This window comes from Carassius auratus, chromosome 22 (assembly GCF_003368295.1).
Source record: "Carassius auratus strain Wakin chromosome 22, ASM336829v1, whole genome shotgun sequence".
NCBI classification, from domain to species: Eukaryota; Metazoa; Chordata; class Actinopteri; order Cypriniformes; family Cyprinidae; genus Carassius; species Carassius auratus.
In genome coordinates this window covers 16,631,354-16,654,464 of record NC_039264.1, presented here as the reverse complement: position 1 = coordinate 16,654,464, position 23,111 = coordinate 16,631,354, and the positions used below count along the sequence as shown (strand labels likewise).

The 23,111-nt window shown below is 35.9% G+C and overlaps 2 protein-coding genes across 2 annotated transcripts; one reads left to right on the top strand and one right to left on the bottom strand.

Annotated features, from left to right (window-relative positions):
* The first annotated feature begins 3,022 nt into the window (after positions 1-3,022).
* LOC113039834 (uncharacterized) lies at positions 3,023-5,430 on the top strand. The gene is made up of 2 exons (XM_026197939.1): positions 3,023-3,537; positions 4,270-5,430. The coding sequence occupies exons 1-2, from the start codon at positions 3,120-3,122 to the stop codon at positions 5,268-5,270; spliced, it is 1,419 nt and encodes a 472-aa protein (XP_026053724.1). The 5' UTR covers positions 3,023-3,119; the 3' UTR covers positions 5,271-5,430.
* Positions 5,431-5,441: 11 nt separating this feature from the next.
* LOC113039839 (uncharacterized) lies at positions 5,442-8,089 on the bottom strand. Its single transcript, XM_026197952.1, has 4 exons — positions 7,889-8,089; positions 6,920-7,111; positions 6,695-6,791; positions 5,442-6,520 (listed from the first exon to the last, which is right to left on the bottom strand). Exon 4 carries the CDS (start codon positions 6,498-6,500, stop codon positions 5,577-5,579), a length of 924 nt encoding a protein of 307 aa, XP_026053737.1. The 5' UTR covers positions 6,501-6,520; positions 6,695-6,791; positions 6,920-7,111; positions 7,889-8,089; the 3' UTR covers positions 5,442-5,576.
* Positions 8,090-23,111: the final 15,022 nt, after the last annotated feature.

The following is a 23,111-nucleotide window of genomic DNA, read 5'->3' as shown; positions in this document are numbered from 1 at the left end:
AATTTGAATGTTGTGGAAAAGTTAATTTTTAAGTAAATCAACTCAAATTGTGAAACTCATGTATTAAATTCACTGCACACAGACTGAAGTAGTCTAAGTCTTTGGTTCTTTTAATTGTGATGATTTTGGCTCACATTTAACAATAACCCTCTCTTACATATAAGATAAGATAAAAGATATAAGTTAAGATAAAAACCAACATCTCTATTAATGCGCCATTCCGATCTAACAAAAAATAAAAATCCCTAATATTCCTTGCTCTGTAATGAGAAACAATCAACAATATCAATATATAGTTGATATAGTTCACACAAAGATCGATTGCCATTTTGCTCCAAAAATCCACATGATTACAAATGTGATTTTATACAACAGTTAAATAAACAAGTAGATAATACTGAGACATAGATTTTAGACACTATATTGCTTTGTTTTCTCAATTTCGCCAAAAGATTTTCAGAATTTCATGGGACTCTCTGGTCCTTTATAAAAAATAACTGCAGTACAATGAAGTACAACTGTAGATGTGCAGTGTAATGAAGTATATAAAAGGTTCATTAAAAGGTTAGTTCACCCAAATATAAAAATTATGTCATTAATAACTCACCCTCATGTTGTCCCAAACCCGTGAGACCTCCATTTATCTTCTGAACACAGTTTAAGATATTTTAGATTTAGTCCGAGAGCTCTCAGTCCCTCCATTGAAGCTGTGTGTAGCCTACGGTATACTGTCCATGTCCAGAAAGGCAAGAAAAACATCATCAGAGTAGTCCATGTGACATCAGAGGGTCCGTTAGAATATTTTGAAGCATCGGAAACACATTTTGGTCCAAAAATAAAAAAAAATTACGACTTTATTCAGCATTGTCTTCTCTTCCGGGTCTGTTGTAAGTGCGTTCAGGCCGCAGCTGATGTATGACACTGCTGATGTGTTTTCTGGTGCGCCTTATAACGCCAGCAGCGTTATGTTACAGCCCTGCTTGTTTTTAATGTTTTTATTAAATATATGTATTGACTGCATGGTCATATCATCGTATTATTTACTGCCATGCGACCTACAAAAGTAAAGCTTGGCAATGAGCATTGCTGCAGCCCGTTGCTTTCGGCGTATGTGCTGTGTTTGTGCTGCCGCGGTCGTCTTGATTTCATCAGGTGAAACATCTCTCTCAATCGGCAGCAGAGTCTGTGAGCAGAGCATCATTGTAAGCATTAAATCTTTAATTGCTGAAATTCAAAATGAAATAGCCTACTGATAATGTAGTAGCACTGTAAGATTACATTTGTTTTAATGCATTATTGATAAAGTGATTGCGTGTGAATGTGCTTAAATCTGTTTAAATCATGCTTTAACCCGAAAATAATCAGTAAAAGAAACAAACTCCTTAGCCTCCTTAGCCATAGCTAAATATTTTTAACTTGAATTCTTGCTGAATATGCAGTTATATTACGGGCTGTTGGCATGAGTTGTACGCGTGATGAAGGCTCTTGGAGCGAGTGAAAACCACAACGCTCAGACTCTTAATATCCTCTCCTCGCTCCAGTCGGTGGATGTTAAATAGTAAACAAATTTTCCTTCAAACAAACCGATGTAAATTACTAATTCGAGTTAATCGATAAAATCTATTTATCACACAGCCCTACTTGCTTTATATAATAATAATAAATAAATAAACTTCAGCTGCATTTAAATGCAAGTGTGAAAAATATGTGCAAGATTTGCACAGCACGTGTGATGGTAGATGTGCAGCATTTATTCTTATTTGTTTTATCTTCATTACGAAAACAAGCATTGTGTAATCTGTGAATGTTCCATTTCTATCGTCGGAGAGAGCCAGCGCTGTGAATCTCATCTTGCAGGAGACAAGAAAAATGTGTTTATTAATAAATAATTTAAATGTCTCATTTTTCACAATTATTATAGGCTACTTCTGCATGTGCTTTGTTGCAAACTAGAAAAATCTTACGTGGTGGCAGACCATTTTTTAGTGTATAACCAAAACAACAAGTCCTAACTAAACCTGCTCAGCAAGTTTGAAACCCTCATAAGACACTGTCCATATGAAAAATAGTGATGTGTCGTTCGTGAACGAATCGTTCTTTCTGAACGAATCTTTTAGGTGAACGAATTGTTCTCGTTCACGTAATCCACTGACTCATATTTCTCGTTCAGTGAAGTTCCTCCCTCCACAGAAGTGCGGCGCTATTAGTAGCGCATGCGCAGCTCGGTGAACCGGGTAACTGAACCATTTCATCCTGTCAAAGAATCACTCAACCTCAAGCCAATAGCCTTCGAGTATGAGATGTGACAAGAGTATGTGATTTGTTGAATGTAGTGAACGAATACGCCCTTCAATGAACGAGTTTCATATCGTTCGTGAACAAAATGACTGATACCCATGTCGCTCTTGCACGAGTTGAATGATTTAGTACATCTCGTTCATGAATGAAATGACTGAACTGAAACACGTCATTTGTGAACGAGCTGAATGAACGGATACATGTCGTTCATGAATTAAATGAACTGTTACATAGCTTATCTTGTTCGTGAACGAAATGAATGAGAGTAAACCGGGTTAGACTGCCATTTAGCATGTCAATCTCGGAAAACGCAAAGGTAAAGTACTGTGCACATACGCTTGTTTTGATATTTAGCAACTCCACGTTTAATCCCCGATTTATGAATGTGAATATATAATATACAAACTGTCTGACCAAATCATTAAAATGCTAATTAGGCAAGAAAACCTTGTGCTTTGTTCATCTAAACAACTTAATTAGACTTTATATATTGAATGCCATTATACACACATTTTAATAAAGCCAGATCAGTTTTTGTAACTGAAAGTGAATACGTTCGTTGACTAAAGACATAACACATAATACACTCTTTTTTTGCCACCTGCTGGCATATTTTGTATAATACGAAGAAATGATAACTGAATGAATCATTGAACGATTCTGAACGAATAATTTTGGTGAACGAACTGAAAATGAACGAATCTTTAGAAAGAATCATAATAGACCTTTTTCGCACTTCCGCATTTTTCGAACGGAAATACGTCAATGAAGTGTATTAGAACTTCCGGTTATCGTAGCGGTCCGCGCGGCAGATACGAAAAATGGCAGAGTCAAAGAGTCGCAGTTTCTGTTGTGTTCCAGGCTGTTCGTCTTCCAACCAAAAACAGCCCTACCTTTCTTTTCATTCTTTTCCTGTGGATCCAAACCTGAAACCCAAATGGATACAGGCGATCCGAAGAGAGGAAGGGCATAGTTTTAATGTTAAAACAGGTAGCACCTATGTTTGCAGCCGGCACTTCGCTCCGGATGATTACAGTGGTGGCTGCGTCGTTCGTCGCCTGAAGAGTGGTGTCGTCCCAAGCCTATTCCCTTGGAACAACTTTACTGCTCCTTTGAGAAGGGAGTCAGTATATGACAGAACCTTAAAACGTCAGTCTATACAGCTATGCTGTGAAGATAGCGACATAGTGGCTAAGGCAGCAAGGATGGATCACGGCTACGTGACACACCCACCTGCAGGTAAGATTGTTCATAATGTGTTTAGTTAACGCTATTCAACTATGTGTACCGTTATTGGATAAATGCATTTATACCTGAACAAACTGATGTTTATATTATAAGCTGTTCACGAAAATTCAACTAACGTTAGCCTACATCTGTAACATAGTCTCATACTGTCTAGCTGTAAGGGGCCAGAGATGGGCAGTAGGGGAGAGCGGGCACAACCTAACTCTTTTTGACTTTCTCCATTTTTGTAAACCTACTTTGGGTTTAGAGTGTTTATTTTTCCCCAAAATTTTTTTATAACACGACCATATAACAGTTTAAAATGTAATCCGATCTAATTAAAAAAAATAAATAAATACAAGAAATCTTAAAATATTTTCTCAATAAAATACAATTATTGTGTTCATATAAAATAATGTATTTTTTTTTAAACAATAATGAAAAATGTATTCATGTGGCAGCTAGTAAATACACTGTTTCATCATACTAGCATGTGTGGAAGTATTTAAAACAAGTGTGTTACAAATGGCCTTGTGTTAGGTTGTGCCCTGTTCTCTCCTTTTAATGACATGTATTTAATTACTTTTGAGTATTTTGTCATTTGTATTTTCCTTAACAAAAAATAAATGAAGTGTAATTTGTAATTAAATAATTAAAATACTTTTTATTCTTAAAAATACTGTGTTGTGTTGAAATGTGGCATAAATATGTTAAGACTGGTTTTTAATTTCTTTATCTTTACAGGTGCTCTGGATGAGGCTTTGGATTACATCCATGACCTAGAAGCCAAATTGCAAAACACTGGTCTACCACCCCCTACTCTCTTCAGCCGATACTGTGCGTCAGACGACCAAATACGTTTCTACACCAAATTTCCATCTGAGAGTGTTTTTACTATTTTTTGGGAGTCAATTGCACCATCTGCACTTAGACTGGTGTACTGGACCAAAGCACAGAGGGCAGGTGAGGAAGGCTGCGAAGATCCCAGCCCACCACGCATCATGCCATTAATAGATGAGTTCTTGATGTACTCCATGCGGGTTGCTGTTGGCATGAAGGAGCAGCTCATTGCTGACATTTTTAATGTGAGCATTGCCAGGGTTAGCAGGGTTACCATCACCTGGGCCAATTATCTTTTTATGATGCTGAGCTCACTTCCCATCTGGATAAGCAGGGAAAAGGTTAAGTCCACTATGCCCCTTAAATTCCAGCGGTACTGTCCGAATGTCAGAGTGATACTGGACTGCACAGAAATTGCCCTGGAAACAGCCTCATCCCTGACCTTACAATCAGAAACATTTTCAAATTACAAAAACAGGACGACATTGAAAGGGCTAATTGGAGTTGCTCCCAATGGTTTGGTGACATTCATCTCACCCCTGTACACTGGGTGCATCTCAGATAAGGAGATCACCAGGATCAGTGGAGTCCTTCCCTTGCTGGAGCTAGGAGACGATGTCATGGCGGACAAAGGGTTCCTCATTCAAGACCTCCTTGCTGACGTTGGATCTAAGCTCATCATTCCACCTTTTAAGCGTTCAGCTCAATTCAGCAAGGAGGAAACGGAACAAACCCAAGCCATTGCCCGCCTCAGAATTATAGTGGAAAGAGTGATCGGTAGGATAAAGTCCTTTCACATCTGGGACTCTCCCGTGCCGCTCACACTGATTGGCAGTGTGAATCAGATCTGGCTTAACTGCTGTGTTTTGGCAAATTATCAAGGACCTTTTTGTTTTGAAGAGTGAATTAATGTTTGGTATGTAAATAAAGTGTTAATAGTATGTAAATAATTTAATGTTCGCACATATTCTTAAAAATCTAATTAAATATAATTGTTATATTCTTAATATTTTTCTGTTGAAATGTGCCTTTGATTTCACACAAAAAATAGATGAACAAATAAAAAAAGTTTGGTCAAATTTGTGCATTTAATTTTTTTGGTATGCGTAACATCAACTGATTAATAAAAACTCATAACATCAAATATTTACAATAAAACAAATAACATTACAAATCATTAACATTAGGACAAACTGATTGGTAAGACAAGATTAGTGTAATTTAAGGTATGCATTCATGTATGTACCATAATAATATACATCTAATTGCTCTTTCATTTCCGCAATGAATGAGTCATCACGCCAAATTCTTTCCACGGTTAAAGTTGATTGGGTATCGGTAACAAAGTCACACCATGTCAGTCCTGTGATTGCCAGTTGGCCCTGAACCTGCCAGTAGTACTTATGTGAACGCCTCAGACTGGCGTGGCCTTCCTGCACCTTGAGGTGAGCAACCTGAGATGGATCAGTTTTTGTGCTGCTCTTCACTTCAACCAGGCCAAAAGGAGGTGACTCTGAAGGGTCATACACCCGACCGTCTGGACTGGCCCCAAGATGTGGTGCGTCAGGGTGAATGACGAATCCTGCTGGTAACACATTAACTCGCAACAGTTCAGCATAGTTTGCCAGCACTTCAGGCTCCACTAGTAGCCCACGCTTCATTGCAGCTGTTTGCTTTGTGGAGCCTCTGATCATCTGAATAGCTGCAGACTCCAGCTCTGCACGACACGCCCTACTACAACAAGCATCCCAAAAATGACTAGCAGTCAGCCTTGGTCGCCGTAGCTGTGTCCACGCAGGACATTTGGATTGCTGCTGAGTTTCTTTTGCTATCTCGCAGGACAGCTGCGGTGACACTTCAAGAGACTGGAGATGCATAAACTGATGCAAGGTCGGGACAAAATGCAACCTGGGAAAAATGTGCTGCATCACAGGAAGGGATGGAAATTCTGGAGCCATGTGGTGTAGGAGGAGGTCACTGGTCTTCTTGGGTGGACAGTGATAGGACATGGGGGATCCACGAGGGACAGACCCAAATTTAGATGGCGTCAACTCCATCTCAGAAAGCCCATCCAATACAACAGCCATGAGAGGTTGGGGCTGCACCTGGCTTAATTTGCTTCCAGATGCCATCATATATGGATCTGGCAGTGGTCCTAGACAAGAGAAACACAAGATTATTGGTCACACAAAAGAAAAGTTAGACTTGAGTGCATAACTACATTTACATTTTATTCATTATATCTGAGGTAACCATCATTTGGTTAGTCATAACATTAAAAAAAAACTTAACTTGCTCTCACAAAGCAACAAAAAGTTAAATTAATCACCTGTATATGCCTTGTACAGTGTGGACCTCAGACCGTCCTTGCCAACTGTTTTGGGCTTTTGCACCACCAGCTCACTAACCGGTTCAGGATGGATTCCCTTAAAAGTAAAAGACAAAAAGCAATTACAGTCTGTAGTCACTACTGGGGGTGTTTTATAATAATTTAGAGTTGTTATAGATACGCATCGGTTCTTAAATCATAATGACATGTTTATCACAAACCCACCTGTGTTCTTGGTCTGTGCCATCTTTGCAAGCCACTTGTGCAGGCCAGTGGGGGTGGAACAGCCTGCAAACCCAGCTGTGAATAATGTGCGGTCTGGTACAGGATGGCAACTATGTGATTGCAGAATCCTTTACCAGTCGCACAACTGCAGGAGAAAGCTTTCAGGTTGGCACTCTCTACATCCAGTGATATCTAGACACAACACATTAAATAGGTTACAATTAAGTCATACTTATGTTGCTACATCAATGTTCATAATAACATGAAACTATAACTTTCAGTAGGGTGACCAGATTTGAGTTGGTAAAAAAAAGGAAGAGTGTAGTGAGTTTGTGAGATATTTCATTGAGAGTAATGGGTGTGCAGAGCTGCGTACATAATGCAAATATGATTACATTTCATGTATGTTCAATGTTATTTTATTATATAGGTATCAAAAAAGAGGACATGTCCGGGAAAAAAAGAGGACGTCTCGTCACCCTACTTTCAGTAAAATAATAGTAAGTGAAGAAAATGCCACAACCGCAGCAAGAAGAGTGAACGCAAGAACGGGCAACTTTTGCCAACCGGCATTCTGTCTGTCTATAGTCAAACCTCCAGTTTGTGAGGCTCCTCGCTCTTTCTCATTGACCTGAAGCATTTACCTCTCACTACTACCTGTCCCTGGAGTATATTTGATACTATAACCGCATACAACAAGAAGACATTACGTGTTATCTCACATAGAAATACACAACTTTACAAGACAATTTCAGTAACATTTCACATTTCAACGTTACCTAGTAATGTTACAGCTTCACCAAATTACTGGTTGTTATGTTAATCTCGTGCCTTCTCACTTAAACATACACACAACATATTCACTGCGATGTGTTGTACCTTATATTACAAATTCGCAACACCTAAGATATACAGTTAACGTTAACAGAGTTATAACCGGTGCTATGGCTAAAGCTAGCTAAAGCTTACCTTCGTAATTGTGGATAAACTCTTCGTGGAAGAACTTGTATCCTTTGTCCAATTTGTTCCCTTTAGTGGACGAATGCACCTCCACACTCTTCACCACATCGGCGCTGGTGAACTTGGGAAGAAAACTCAGGCTCGTCGAAAACACTCTAGCTGACATTTCGATTTCTCCGCCAACAAAGCTCACACCGGAACTGGGTTTACACTTCGTTGACGTGTTTCCGGTTTTTGCGTAAATGGTCTATTTCCACCACTAATGAAAGAGCAACAGATTCACACCTTTATCTCGACCCACACAAGCCATACAGAACTACCCCCCAAAAAAAACCTCCAGCTGAACTGAATTCATGTTACTGAGTTGAAACATGCCTGCACTCAGCAGCACTACTCTTTGTATTCATTATTTTCTCTCAGCCCATATTATTATTTTCATAAGACCATAATAATAATAACAAGTTATTATTTTATGAAAATCATTATTATTTGTGATCGTAGATGTTTGCGGAAGGCTTTAAGACCAAGCGGAATCCTCCATCATCTGCTCCAGCCTCACAACGCACGGGACTCCGCTCACTGACGCAGCTTCACCATCTGTGGTTTGACGTAACTAAATCAGATTGAGGCGAATACAACTTATTGATCATGCCCAACATGTAGCAAGGCAGGAAAACATTACTTCTAACTGAAGGAAGAACGTATTTCATTGAGCTAATCCTGTTAAAGAGAGAGAGAAAAATAGTCTAAGGCTATTTTATAACTTGGAGCTCATTATATTGCAGTACAAATCCAAACACCAGAAACTTGGTGTTTGGATAATGAATAATGAAATGTCATGAAAATTATGCATTTTATTTATTCACATGCTGTATGGTTGAAAAAAATATTTTAGTTCACAACTTTAAGTTCCATTGTTTGAAAAAAAAACTATTGGCTAACGTTTCATAAACCTTCAGTTGTTATTCTCTCGAGTCAAGAACCGTTTCTGTCAGCGCGTCTGATTCGAGAACCGAAGAGCTGATGATACTGCACATGTGTTAGTCAGCGTGAAGCAGAATGACACACAGAGCATCTAAACTGAATTGATTCTTGTGGTGATGGATTCTGAACTGATTCTGTGCTAACTTTATGAGCCCAGGTAAACTGAAGGCTTGAATCAAGGGCAATCATCGCAAATGACGCCATTACGTCGAGCGCAAAAGAACCACTGAACCATTTTCTTCAACTGGTTTATTGAATCCAACTGTCCGACAGTATTACTGGTGATCTGAAAACCGATGCAACCGGTTTTTGACTTGTGAACAAGTCAATCTTTCATTCGTTTTCTGGCCTGGCTCAACAAACAAGGTGTGCTGTCTGCAGCCTTCGTCTGTGGTGATCTTCATTTAGAAACGCGTCATTAAAATGAACTGTAACTCTGTGTATACTCAACGAAGAGACGTGAGAGATTATCTATAGAAAGCTTGACATGTCTACTGTTAAACTAAACAAATACTACTGAAAAATTCTGTGATAAAGTAATCCATATGAAAACATTGCGATGTCCAGTCTTTAATTTCTCCCTTCATTATCTCTAATGCGACTATGCCCAAACGCTGAATGCGCTACTGAGATGATAATGTTCCACTGAAGCGTGCGGCTGGAATACGCCCATACAACAGAAAACAAAGCAGCGAGACTATTCAAATTTTTTATTTTACTGTTTGCTTCGCGATGAGAGGAATAAGACATAATTCAATAATTTCATAATTAAATATATTCCAAATAAACTACAAACATAAAAAATATATAAATTGATTTTGTCCTTACATTCTTGTTATTCTGAATATTCTGGTTGCATTTCAGTGTTATTGTACAGCATTTTATCAGGATTGCATTTCGGTTGTATTGAATTGTACTGCAGTTGTACTATATATTGCAGGACTACTGCAGGTTTATCGCAGTATAATCGTAGTACTACTTCAGCAGTATTGCAGTTAATACTGTAGGTCTATTGCAGTTGTTTGTTAGTAATACTACAGCTCTGCTGCAGTTGTATTTCAATAGTACTTAGTATGTATTGCATTAAAACGACATTAATGCAGTTTTTTGTGTCCAAAAAACTTTATTTTTTCTACAAGTAACAAAAACTGCAGTAATTTTCTGTAACGCCTGTTTCACATATAATCCGTCTGCAGTGCGTCTGCACTCATTGTGCTTTCACACAGGACGCGTTTGCAGTCCGCTACTGATCCGCGTCGGTTTAAGCCACAAGAAACAACATTTGTCCATTATTTTGATATCAAAGAATGTAAAAAAAATAAAACAAATCAAAAAAGTTTTTCAGCATTGTGATACTCTTTCATCACAGTACAGTAACAATCTTTCATAGACATATTTAAATTCAAATATAAACAACGTATTACTCATGCATTTGACTGCTAGGTTTTTATAATAAGTTGCTGAAACAAGCTGCAACACATTTAAACACAACATTAGCCTACTTTTCTTGTTAGGATATCGCAAACATTTAAAATTAAAACTCACCACTGAGTCGACTCTCGTGCCTTCTGCATTTAAATCTTTATTACACACAATCCAAGGGGTCTTAAATAACTTTGTTTTTCTGCCTCTATAAAAGTGCATAGGCTATAAAATGTTGCCTTGTTTCTCTGAAGTTGCTCTTTTTCTTGTTTTAAACCTAGCCAAAACTTATGTGTTGCGTGTGAAACACAGTAGGCTTTAATTAGTATACATTTATTGTGAAATGACTGCATTTCCGTGTCAATCCATGTTCATTTTTTACCGCGAACAATGCGCTGTCGCGCATTATATATATATATATATATATATATATATATATATATATATATATATATATAATGTATGTATATATATATATATATATATATATATATATATATATATATAATGTATGTATATATATATATATATATATATATATATATATATATATATATATATATATGTAATATGAAAAAATAAAGCATTTTGTGCCATTTAATAATGTAGTAAGTATATAAAAAAAAATCACAGCAGTACAGCAGACACAATCAAGTGTGTATATGTTTGTGGCAAAAACAAAAAAAAACATTCAAATAAAAAATTTATTAAATACACTATCGATCTGAATGTTGAAATTATAACAAATCCTAGGCTAAATCATGAAATATAGTGAAGTACACACTATCAGAATAAATATTAAAAACAGTATACAAATGTAACAAAATAAATTAGACAACATATATATATACAAATATAAAACAAAATAACACTTTTGTTTTTTCCCAAGTGAATTTTATTTTATTAATGTAGTGACCATGACAAAAAAAGTAACTCACTTCACATTTTGTACTAATTTGTACAAAAATATTGTCACAAGTGTCTGGTTTGTGTTCCCTGGTTAACCACTAGATGTCCTCCTTCCCCACGGTGTCTGTCACTTCCTGAACCACATTCCCCACTATCTCCATCTCCTCATTGCACTCAGCTGTCACTGGTCATTAATCATTGCACATAGCCAATTCACCATTAGCATTGTCATTTCCCCATGTATTTATACCCTGTCTGTTTTAGTATGTGTCACCGAGTCCTTGTAGTTTTCACGACTATTCTAGGCTTGGTCTTGCTCGTGTGTTTAGTGTCTGTTTATGTTTGGCTACTTTGGTTTTGACCCCTGCCTGGACTGGATAACGATTAATACTCAAGTTCTTCCAAGTCTATGTCATCAATATTGTCTTGAACATCGACACCTTCTTTTTTATTAGTACAAGCAGTAGTACAAGGAGTACAGAGCACACTGTCCTTCTCACTGTGGACTTGCAATAGACGTACAAGGCATACTGTGCTTGTCAATTTCGTCATTAGAGTGCACAAGTTTGTGACAACCAGGCACAACACTGCTTCTGGCCTCACACATGGACTTTTGTGCAGCATCGTCTACAAACTGTACATTTATCATGACTTGACCACACATATCAATCTGCAGTTTTTCATGGTCAAATGCTTTTGAAACCAATTCATTGGACTCATACCTACCACATGTTGGCAAACCTAATAGGTTGCAGAAATTGTCATGGTCAATTTGATTTTTACTGTTTTGTGCTCCTATTTCTGAATTCTGATATCTGTGTCCTCAATTTCTCCTTCAATACTTTCTCGTCCACATTGCTCTACTTCTCCTGAACTACCACAGTCATCAACAATGGAAAAGGTAGTTTGCACAGTTGTGCTCAAACAAGATGTTTGTTTGAACAACCGTACAGACACATCTGTAAGCTCATACCAGCTACCTATTACCACTGAACCGTCACCACACACTGTTAAGGGGATAGTTTTAGCATGGTCTGCAACAGTATATGTCGTCTGTGTAAGCCTCTGCCAGCTCCTTGTGTCAGTTTGCTTCTGAGAAAGTAACTGCAACACCTTCACCTTCACAGACACCTTAAAAATAAGATTACAAATTAATGAACTCTACAAAAACAAAACAACACAAACATACAATTGTTATAATTATTTATAAATATTCATAATTGTAAAAAATATATAATTTCTATATTATTTATTGTTTCGTACTATTCAAATATATAAAACATAACGCCTATAATCAAAATTAAACCAATTTTACACATTACATAAAGTCTCACATCCATAAACATTTAAAATTAAAATAAAAACACTTATCGTAACCATTTTCACACATTAACAAACCACCTAGAAGATTTTATTTAAAAAACAGACAATGTTACTGGAAAAATAACTATTTCCTAGACTTTAGCACCAAAACTACTATAAAAATCCACCTAGCTCTACAATTAATTTTGAAGACCTTCATTGTCTTAACCAAGTGTACTGAATTCACATTTGAGCTAAAATCTGCAAAACATTGTCTCTCCAAAACCAACTAACTATTGTGGACATAAATCGATTTTATAGATTAACTGGAATGTGTAGTTTTACATCAGTTTGTATGAATGAAATTAAGTTTTCTTTTTAACATCTGCCGATGCTCCACTCAGGGCTCCCGTAGGTCCGATTGGGCTCAACCCTCCCCTGCGCGTTTTCCATAGAGACATGCTGCTGAGAGAGAGATGTTTCGCCCTACGAAATGAACAAGACCACAGCACACAATACACCCGCCAAAAAGCAAACTGAATACGACATGCTGCTGAGAGAGAGATGTTTCGCCCTACGAAATGAACAAGACCACAGCACACAATACACCCGCCAAAAAGCAAACTGAATACTTGTGTTTCAAATAAACAATATAGCATTTTGTTTTCTTCCTGTGGCCTTTTTCGGTGCCCCTTAAGCGCGCAAAAAAACCTATGTAAAATTTGCTCCAAAAATATCATATATGGTGTTGAGTGCAAAAGAAACGGTGAACCATTTTCTTCAACTGGTTTATTGAATCGAACTGTCCAAAAGAACTACTGGTGATCCGAAAACTGATGCAACCAGTTCTTGAACGAATCAATCTTTCATTCGTTATCTGGCTCGGTGTTCATCTTCAGTTCTCTCTTCACATCAGTTCAGTCAGTGTACTGTTTGAGTAAATGAATTACTCCAGGATATTGGTTTGTTTGAACTCAGAGAGAGTGTCAGCCACATTAAAAAAGTTAACAGCTCAAGTCATTTGTGGATTAATGCGTATTGGAGACACGAACCGTTTAAAACGATTCAGATCGTACACTCAGTTTCAATGGAGGGACTGAGAGCTCTCAGACTTAATCTAAAATATCTTAAACTGTGTTCTGAAGATAAACGGAGTTCTTACTGGTTTGGAACCACATGAGGGTGAGTTATTAATGACATAATTATGATTATTGGGTGAACTAACCCTTTAATGAGCAAACAGTTTAACAATCCAAAATGTGGGGCAGAAATCAGAGTCGTGTTCACAGGCCAAGAAGCCAAGCACACAGTAATCAGCCAACCAGCAAACAAGTACGAGGGAAATCCAAAAGGCAGAACAAGACAATGGGAAAGCTCGGTAAGGCAGTTAAACTGGCAATACTTTGAAAAGGCCTGTTCACAGGAGGTGATCACAGAAGCAGCAGAGGGAGTGGTAACAGTCAGAACTTGGGCGAGGGCTCCCTCTGCTGGCGTGGCGTTACATAATTGAACTATGAACAAGCCTTTAACATGTAAAACAGGAACATTAACCCTCTGGAGTCGATTCACACGTATACGCGTTATGAGACATTTTCTCCTGATAACCCCAAACTTAAATTACACTTTCAGTTTGATCGTACAGATAAGAGCAATACATCAATAGAATCTGTAAAGGGTCTCCTTGTATACATTCATAATAACAGAACTTTGTCCATTTATAAAATAAAGATAACAAACAAGGTGTGCTGTCTGCAGCATTTGTCTGCGGTGATCTTCATTTAGAAACGCGTCATTAAAATGAACTGTAACTCAGTAAATACTCAACGAAGAGACGTGAGAGATTATCTATAGAAAGCTTGACATGTCTACTTTTAAACTAAACAAATACTACCGAAAACAAAAATTCTGTGATAAAGTAATCCATATGAAAACATTGCGATGTCCAGTCTTTCATTTCTCCCTTCATTATCTCTAATGCGACTACGCCCAAACGCTGAATGCGCTACTGAGATGATAATGTTCCACTGAAGCGTGCGGCTGGAATACGCCCATACAACAGAAAACAAAGCAGCGAGACTATTCAAGTTTTTTGTTTTACTGTTTGCTTCGCGATGAGAGGAATAAGACATAATTCAATAATTTCATAATTAAATATATTCTATATATAAATTGATTTTGTCCTTACATTCTTGTTATTCTGAATATTTTGGTTCCATTTCAGTGTTACTGTACAGCATTTTATCAGGATTGCATTTCGGTTGTATTGAATTGTACTGCAGTTGTACTATATATTGCAGTACTACTGCAGGTTTATCGCAGTATAATCATAGTACTACTTCAGCAGTATTGCAGTAAATACTGTAGTTCTATTGCAGTTGTTTGTTAGTAATACTACAGCTCTTCTGCAGTTGTATTTCAATAGTACTTAGAATGCATTGCAGTAACATGACAATAATGCAGTTTTTCGTGTCCAAAAAAAAACTTTATTTTTTCTACAAGTAACAAAAACTACAGTAATTTTCTGTAAGGGATACAAAATTATACCATATATATATATATATATATGTGTGTGTGTGTGTGTGTGTGTGTGTGTGTATATATATATATATATATATATATGCATGTAAAATATGAAACAATCATGCATTTTATGTTATTTAACATTTTTTACTATCTATAATAATGTAGTAAGTATATATATATAAAAAATAACTTTAAAGTACAGCAAACACAATCAAGTGTGTATATGTCTGTGGACATATACACACTTGACATTCAAATAAAAAATTTATTAAATACAATATCGATCTGAATGTTGAAACTATAACAAATCCTAGGCTAAATCATGAAATATAATGAAGTACACAAACAGAAGACTTGAGACACAAAACATGTCAGAATAAATATTAAATACAGTATACAAATGTAACTAAATAAATTATACAATATATACACACACATATAAAACAAAATAACACTTTTATTTTTTCCCAAGTTAATTTTTTTTTTACTAATGTTGTGACAGTGACAAAAAAAAATAAAAAATTAGCAAAAATATATGTTGCGACTAATACAACTTCATCTTATCATAAACTAAAAAAAAGAAAAAAGAAATAAAACCCCCAAACCATTCTAATACTCAAGTTCTTTGAAATCCAAGTCTATGTCATCAATATTGTCTTGAACATCTACACCCTCTTTCTTATTAGTACAAGCAGTAGTACAAGGAGTACAGAGCACACTGTCCTTCTCACTGTGGACTTGCAATAGACGTACAAGGCATACTGTGCTTGTCAATTTCGTCATTAGAGTGCACAAGTTTGTGACAACCAGGCACAACACTGCTTCTGGCCTCACACATGGACTTTTCTGCAGCATCGTCTACAAACTGTACATTTATCATGACTTGACCACACATATCAATCTGCGGTTTTCATGGCCAAATGCTTTTTAAAACCAATTCATTGGACTCATACCTACCACATGTTGGCAAACCTAATAGGTTGCAGAAATTGTCATGGTCCATTTGATTTTTACTGTTTTGTGCTCCTATTTCGATTGTGATGTGTCCACGTAACAGAGATGTAACTTTGGAAGTTTTACAGAAAGCTCTGCAATTTTTTCACATCGAAACATATTGGTTTCCAGATTCAAGAACTCCAAAGTATGGTATTGTGGACACAAGTATTTAATTCTGATATCTGTGTCCTCAATTTCTCCTTCAATACTTTCTCGTCCACATTGCTCTACTTCTCCTGAACTACCACAGTCATCAACAATGGAAAAGGTAGTTTGCACAGTTGTGCTCAAACAAGATGTTTGTTTGAACAACCGTACAGACACATCTGTAAGCTCATACCAGCTACCTATTCCAATGAACCTTCACCCCACACTGTTAAGGGGATCGTTTTAGCATGGTCTGCAACAGTATATGTCGTCTGTGTAAGCCTCTGCCAGCTCCTTGTTTCAGTTTGCTTCTGAGAAAGTAACTGCAACACCTTCACCTTCACAGACACCTTAAAAATAAGATTAAAAATTAATAATCTCTTCAAAAACAAAACAACACAAACATACAATTGTTATAATTATTTATAAATATTCATAATTGTAAAAAAATATAATTTCTATATTATTTATTGTTTCGTACTATTCAAATATATAAAACATAACGCCTATAATCAAAATTAAACCAATTTTGCACATTACATAAAGTCTCACATCCATAAACATTTAAAATAAAAATAAAAATACTTATCGTAACCCTTTTCACACATTAACAAACCACCTAGAAGATTTTATTTAAAAAACAGACAATGTTACTGGAAAAATAACTATTTCCTAGACTTTAGCACCAAAACTACTATAAAAATCCACCTAGCTCTTACACTAATTTTGAAGACCTTCATTGTCTTAACCAAGTGTACTGAATTCACATTTGAGCTAAAATCTGCAAAACATTGTCTCTCCAAAACCAACTAACTATTGTGGACATAAATCGATTTTATAGATTAACTGGAATGTGTAGTTTTACATCAGTTTGTATGAATGAAATTAAGTTTTCAAAAATATCATATATGGTGTTGAGTGCAAAAGAACCGGTGAACCATTTTCTTCAGCTGGTTTATTGAATCGAACTGTCCAAAAGAACTACTGGTGATCCGAAAACTGATGCAACCAGTTCTTGAACGAGTCAATCTTTCATTCGTTATGTGGCTCGGTGTTCATCTTCAGTTCTCTCTTCACATCAGTTCAGTCAGTGTACTGTTTGAGTAAATGAATTACTCCAGGATATTGGTTTGTTTGAACTCAGAGAGAGTGTCAGCCACATTAAAAAAGTTAACAGCTCAAGTCATTTGTGGATTAATGCGTATTGGAGACACGAACCGTTTAAAACGATTCAGATCGTACACTCAGTTTCAATGGAGGGACTGAGAGCTCTCAGACTTAATCTAAAATATCTTAAACTGTGTTCTGAAGATAAACGGAGTTCTTACTGGTTTGGAACCACATGAGGGTGAGTTATTAATGACATAATTATGATTATTGGGTGAACTAACCCTTTAATGAGCAAACAGTTTAACAATCCCAAATGTGGGGCAGAAATCAGAGTGGTGTTCACAGGCCAAGAAGCCAAACACACAGTAATCAGCCAACCAGCAAACAAGTACGAGGGAAATCCAAAAGGCAGAACAAGACAATGGGAAAGCTCGGTAAGGCAGTTAAACTGGCAATACTTTGAAAAGGCCTGTTCACAGGAGGTGATCACAGAAGCAGCAGAGGGAGTGGTAACAGTCAGAACTTGGGCGAGGGCTCCCTCTGCTGGCGTGGCGTTACATAATTGAACTATGAACAAGCCTTTAACATGTAAAACAGGAACATTAACCCTCTGGAGTCGATTCACACGTATACGCGTTATGAGACATTTTCTCCTGATAACCCCAAACTTAAATTACACTTTCAGTTTTGATCGTACAGATAAGAACAATACATCAATAGAATCTGTAAAGGGTCTCCTTGTATACATTCATAATAACAAAACTTTGTGCATTTATAAAATAAAGATAACAAACAAGGTGTGCAGTCTGCAGCATTTGTCTGCGGTGATCTTCATTTAGAAACGCGTCATTAAAATGAACTGTAACTCTGTGTATACTCAACGAAGAGACATTAGAGATTATCTATAGAAAGCTTGACATGTCTACTTTTAAACTAAACAAATACTACCGAAAACAAAAATTCTGTGATAAAGTAATCCATATGAAAACATTGCGATGTCCAGTCTTTCATTTCTCCCTTCATTATCTCTAATGCGACTATGCCCAAACGCTGAATGCGCTACTGAGATGATAATGTTCCACTGATGCGTGCGGCTTGAATACGCCCATACAACAGAAAACAAAGCAGCGAGACTATTCAAGTTTTTTGTTTTACTGTTTGCTTCGCGATGAGAGGAATAAGACATAATTCAATAATTTCATAATTAAATATATTCTATATATAAATTGATTTTGTCCTTACATTCTTGTTATTCTGAATATTCTGGTTCCATTTCAGTGTTACTGTACAGCATTTTATCAGGATTGCATTTCGGTTGTATTGAATTGTACTGCAGTTGTACTATATATTGCAGTACTACTGCAGGTTTATCGCAGTATAATCATAGTACTACTTCAGCAGTATTGCAGTAAATACTGTAGGTCTATTGCAGTTGTTTGTTAGTAATACTACAGCTCTTCTGCAGTTGTATTTCAATATATATATATATGTGTGTGTATATATATATATGTAAAATATGAAACAATCATGCATTTTATGTTATTTAACATTTTTTACTATCTATAATAATGTAGTAAGTATATATATATATAAAAAATAACTTTAAAGTACAGCAGACACAATCAAGTGTGTATATGTCTGTGGCAAAAAAAACTTAACAAAAAAACATTCAAATAAAAAATGTATTAAATACAATATCGATCTGAATGTTGAAACTATAACAAATCCTAGGCTAAATCATGAAATATAATGAAGTACACAAACAGAAGACTTGAGACACAAAACATGTCAGAATAAATATTAAATACAGTATACAAATGTAACAAAATAAATTATACAATATATACACACATATAAAACAAAATAACACTTGTTTTTTCCCAAGTTAATTTTTTTTTTACTAATGTTGTGACAGTGACAAAAAAATAATAATAATTAGCAAAAATATATGTTGCGACTAATACAACTTCATCTTATCATAAACTAAAAAAAAGAAAAAAGAAATAAAACCCCCAATCCATTCTAATACTCAAGTTCTTTGAAATCCAAGTCTATGTCATCAATATTGTCTTGAACATCGACACCTTCTTTTTTATTAGTACAAGCAGTAGTACAAGGAGTACAGAGCACACTGTCCTTCTCACTGTGGACTTGCAATAGAAGTACAAGGCATACTGAGCTTGTCAATTTCGTCATTAGAGTGCACAAGTTTGTGACAACCAGGAACAACGCTGCTTCTGGCCTCACACATGGACTTTTCTGCAGCATCGTCTACAAACTGTACATTTATCATGACTTGACCACACATATCAATCTGCAGTTTTTCATGGTCAAATGCTTTTGAAACCAATTCATTGGACTCATACCTACCACATGTTGGCAAACCTAATAGGTTGCAGAAATTGTCATGGTCCATTTGATTTTTACTGTTTTGTGCTCCTATTTCGATTGTGATGTGTCCACGTAACAGAGATGTAACTTTGGAAGTTTTACAGAAAGCTCTGCAATTTTTTCACATCGAAACATATTGGTTTCCAGATTCAAGAACTCCAAAGTATGGTATTGTGGACACAAGTATTGAATTCTGATATCAGTGTCCTCAATTTTTCCTTCAATACTTTCTCGTCCACATTGCTCTACTTCTCCTGAACTACCACAGTCATCAACAATGGAAAAGGTAGTTTGCACAGTTGTGCTCAAACAAGATGTTTGTTTGAACAACCGTACAGAAACATCTGTAAGCTCATACCAGCTACCTATTACCACTGAACCGTCACCACACACTGTTAAGGGGATCGTTTTAGCATGGTCTGCAACAGTATATGTCGTCTGTGTAAGCCTCTGCCAGCTCCTTGTGTCAGTTTGCTTCTGAGAAAGTAACTGCAACACCTTCACCTTCACAGACACCTTAAAAATAAGATTAAAAATTAATGAACTCTACAAAAACAAAACAAACACAAACATACAATTGTTATAATTATTTATAAATATTCATAATTGTAAAAAAAAAAAATAATTTCTATATTATTTATTGTTTCGTACTATTCAAAAATATAAAACATAACCAAATATAACATAATCAAAATTAAACCAATTTTACACATTACATAAAGTCTCACATCCATAAACATTTAAAATAAAAATAAAAACACTTATCGTAACCCTTTTCACACATTAACAAACCACCTAGAAGTTTTTATTTAAGAAACAGACAATGTCGCTGCAAAAATAACTATTTCTTAGACTTTAGCACCAAAACTACTATAAAAATCCACCTAGCTCTTACACTAATTTTGAAGACCTTCATTATCTTAACCAAGTGTACTGAATTCACATTTGAGCTAAAATCTGCAAAACATTGTCTCTCCAAAACCAACTAATTATTGTGGACATAGATTATAGCGATAAATCGATTATATAGATTAACTGGAATGTGTAGTTTTACATCGGTTTGTTTGAATGAAATGAAGTTTTCTTTTTAACATCTGCCAACGCTCCACTCAGGGCTCCCGTAGGTCCGATTGGGCTCAACCCTCCCCTGCGCATTTTCCATAGAGACATGCTGCTGAGAGAGAGATGTTTCCCCCTGAAATACGAAATGAACAAGACCACAGCACACTCGCCAAAAAAGCAACCTACAGCAGTGTTTCACACGGCAAGCGTGAGCTGAGCATGAGCAGCGCGTGAGCGTAAACAGAGTATTCACACTGGAAGCGTTTGTACAGTTTCACCAAAGTAGGGTTGTACGGTTTACAGGTACTACGGTAGTATCTCGATACTAAGGGTCCAAAATACTGGTGGTGCCACTTTATTTTTTAAACGGTAGTATCGTCATTATGGTTCTACCGTAAGTACTGTTTTATGTGGCTTGTGGGGCAGTTGCCAAAACTTATGAATACTTGTGTTGCAAATAAACAATATAGCGTCTTGTTATCTTCCTGTCATCTTTGAGCGGGCAAAAAAACCTGTGTAAAATTAGCTCTAAAAATACCATATATGGTGTTGTTTTTTTTCCGAAAAGCATCTGATTCAGTTCATTTAATTATAATCTGTTCCTGTGAATACAATGAATTTGAATACAACGTTTGACTGCGAAAATCACTTGAAAAAGAGGAATTAGGCTACTTCGGATTTTTACCTGATAAGACTGGAAAACCTATTGATGACGGAAAATCAATCTGCCGTGAATGCCTACAGAGAATTCAAGCTAAAGGGGAAACACCAGCCACCTCTTCAAGCATCTTTGGACACATACCACATTTTTACACAAGGGTTAGTGTAACTTATTTACCTTAAATAATTTATCTTCATTTTTGACGACGTCCTGTGTTGCATATTATTCACGCTATCTAGATAGAGGGACTACAATTTTTTTAAAATTAGCAGCTTAAACACTGCATTTTAAAATGATAACTTTATTTAGCATGTATATATTTTTGTTGATCTTTTTTCCACCTTCTGGATGAATGATTTTCATTCTTTGCAACAATCTTTGCGACGAAGAACGTTGTTATATTCATTAACATGACGACATATGCAGTCTGTTCTCATCAGCCCTTTATTCATTAATAATGTTAAAATCAGCTTGTTTAGTTCCTAAAAATATTTGTGTTTTAAACTAATTGAGTGAGTAAATTGTTAAATGAGCCATTCACGAAGTTTCGTGTGAGTAATCACTTGCTTCATTCCTGCCTCCTTTCTTTTGAATGGCTCTGTCAATAAATCATTAAGACCGACTGCCACCTACTGGATGTTGTAGTTTCCCATTTTAAGGTAGTCCATAAAATTATATTTTTTATACAACATTTCAAATGTTTGTATTTGGCATTTTATATTTAAAACTTCATATATAATAAATACTTATTATTTATGCAGTTGTAATTGCAGTGTGACTTCAAGTGCAGCTTCTGTGCCAATTCTGCAATTTTAAAACAGACTGATTTAATTTGATTGATTAAATTATGTCATATCAAACTGTTTTTATTTTATTAAATTTACAGTACTAACATAAAACGTTATTGTAAAAACAATTTTCTCTATTCTATTGTATTAAAAAAATACGAAATGGGCTATTGAATATAGAATTTATTTTTAATATTCAAAATTTTTTAAATATTTTACAACCAAACAGAATACAAGTAATTAATTTCATATTGTTTATTGTTTTGTTTTTTTCAGAATCAGATCCATGCTGCCCCAACTGGTGCCCAAAGCCACAGTTAACCCTGCCACCAGCAAGTCGCAGGCCATCTTCGACAGCCTCTTTGACAAATCTAAGAAATGTAATTCTTAATGCAATGTTTATACTTAGTACACTGAGAAGAGTTTCAGTTTGCATGGCTTCGTTACTGTACAGGTGGAGGGCATGTATGGCACATTTTAATTAGTTGCTTCATGACTGTTCTTGAGTTTTTAAAATAGCCAGTTTTTAATTCCCATTAAAAAATATATAACGTTTTATCTTGGTTTATGTTAAATTAATTTCGATAAATAAATTGCGCCTGACTATTAGTTGCAGGACCAGCCAAACTATGAAGAGAAGTGCGACTTATAGTCCGGAAGATACGGTATACAATTTTTTTTTTTCATGTTTGTAATTTGCATCTTGTTCCCTGTTTTTGTGTGTATTTATTGAGTCAATGGCTCCATTTCTGTAACTGTGGAACTGAAAATAAATCAAATGCATAAGTTTGTCACGTCAATCGTAAGTGAACACGTGTGTAATATTTACATAATACAATATTTACATAAGCTGCAATAATGTATGGACAATGAACTCCTTATGTTGTGAGTTTGATAAACTGTTTTAAGTTATAATTTGCTTATATGGCAATTTAAC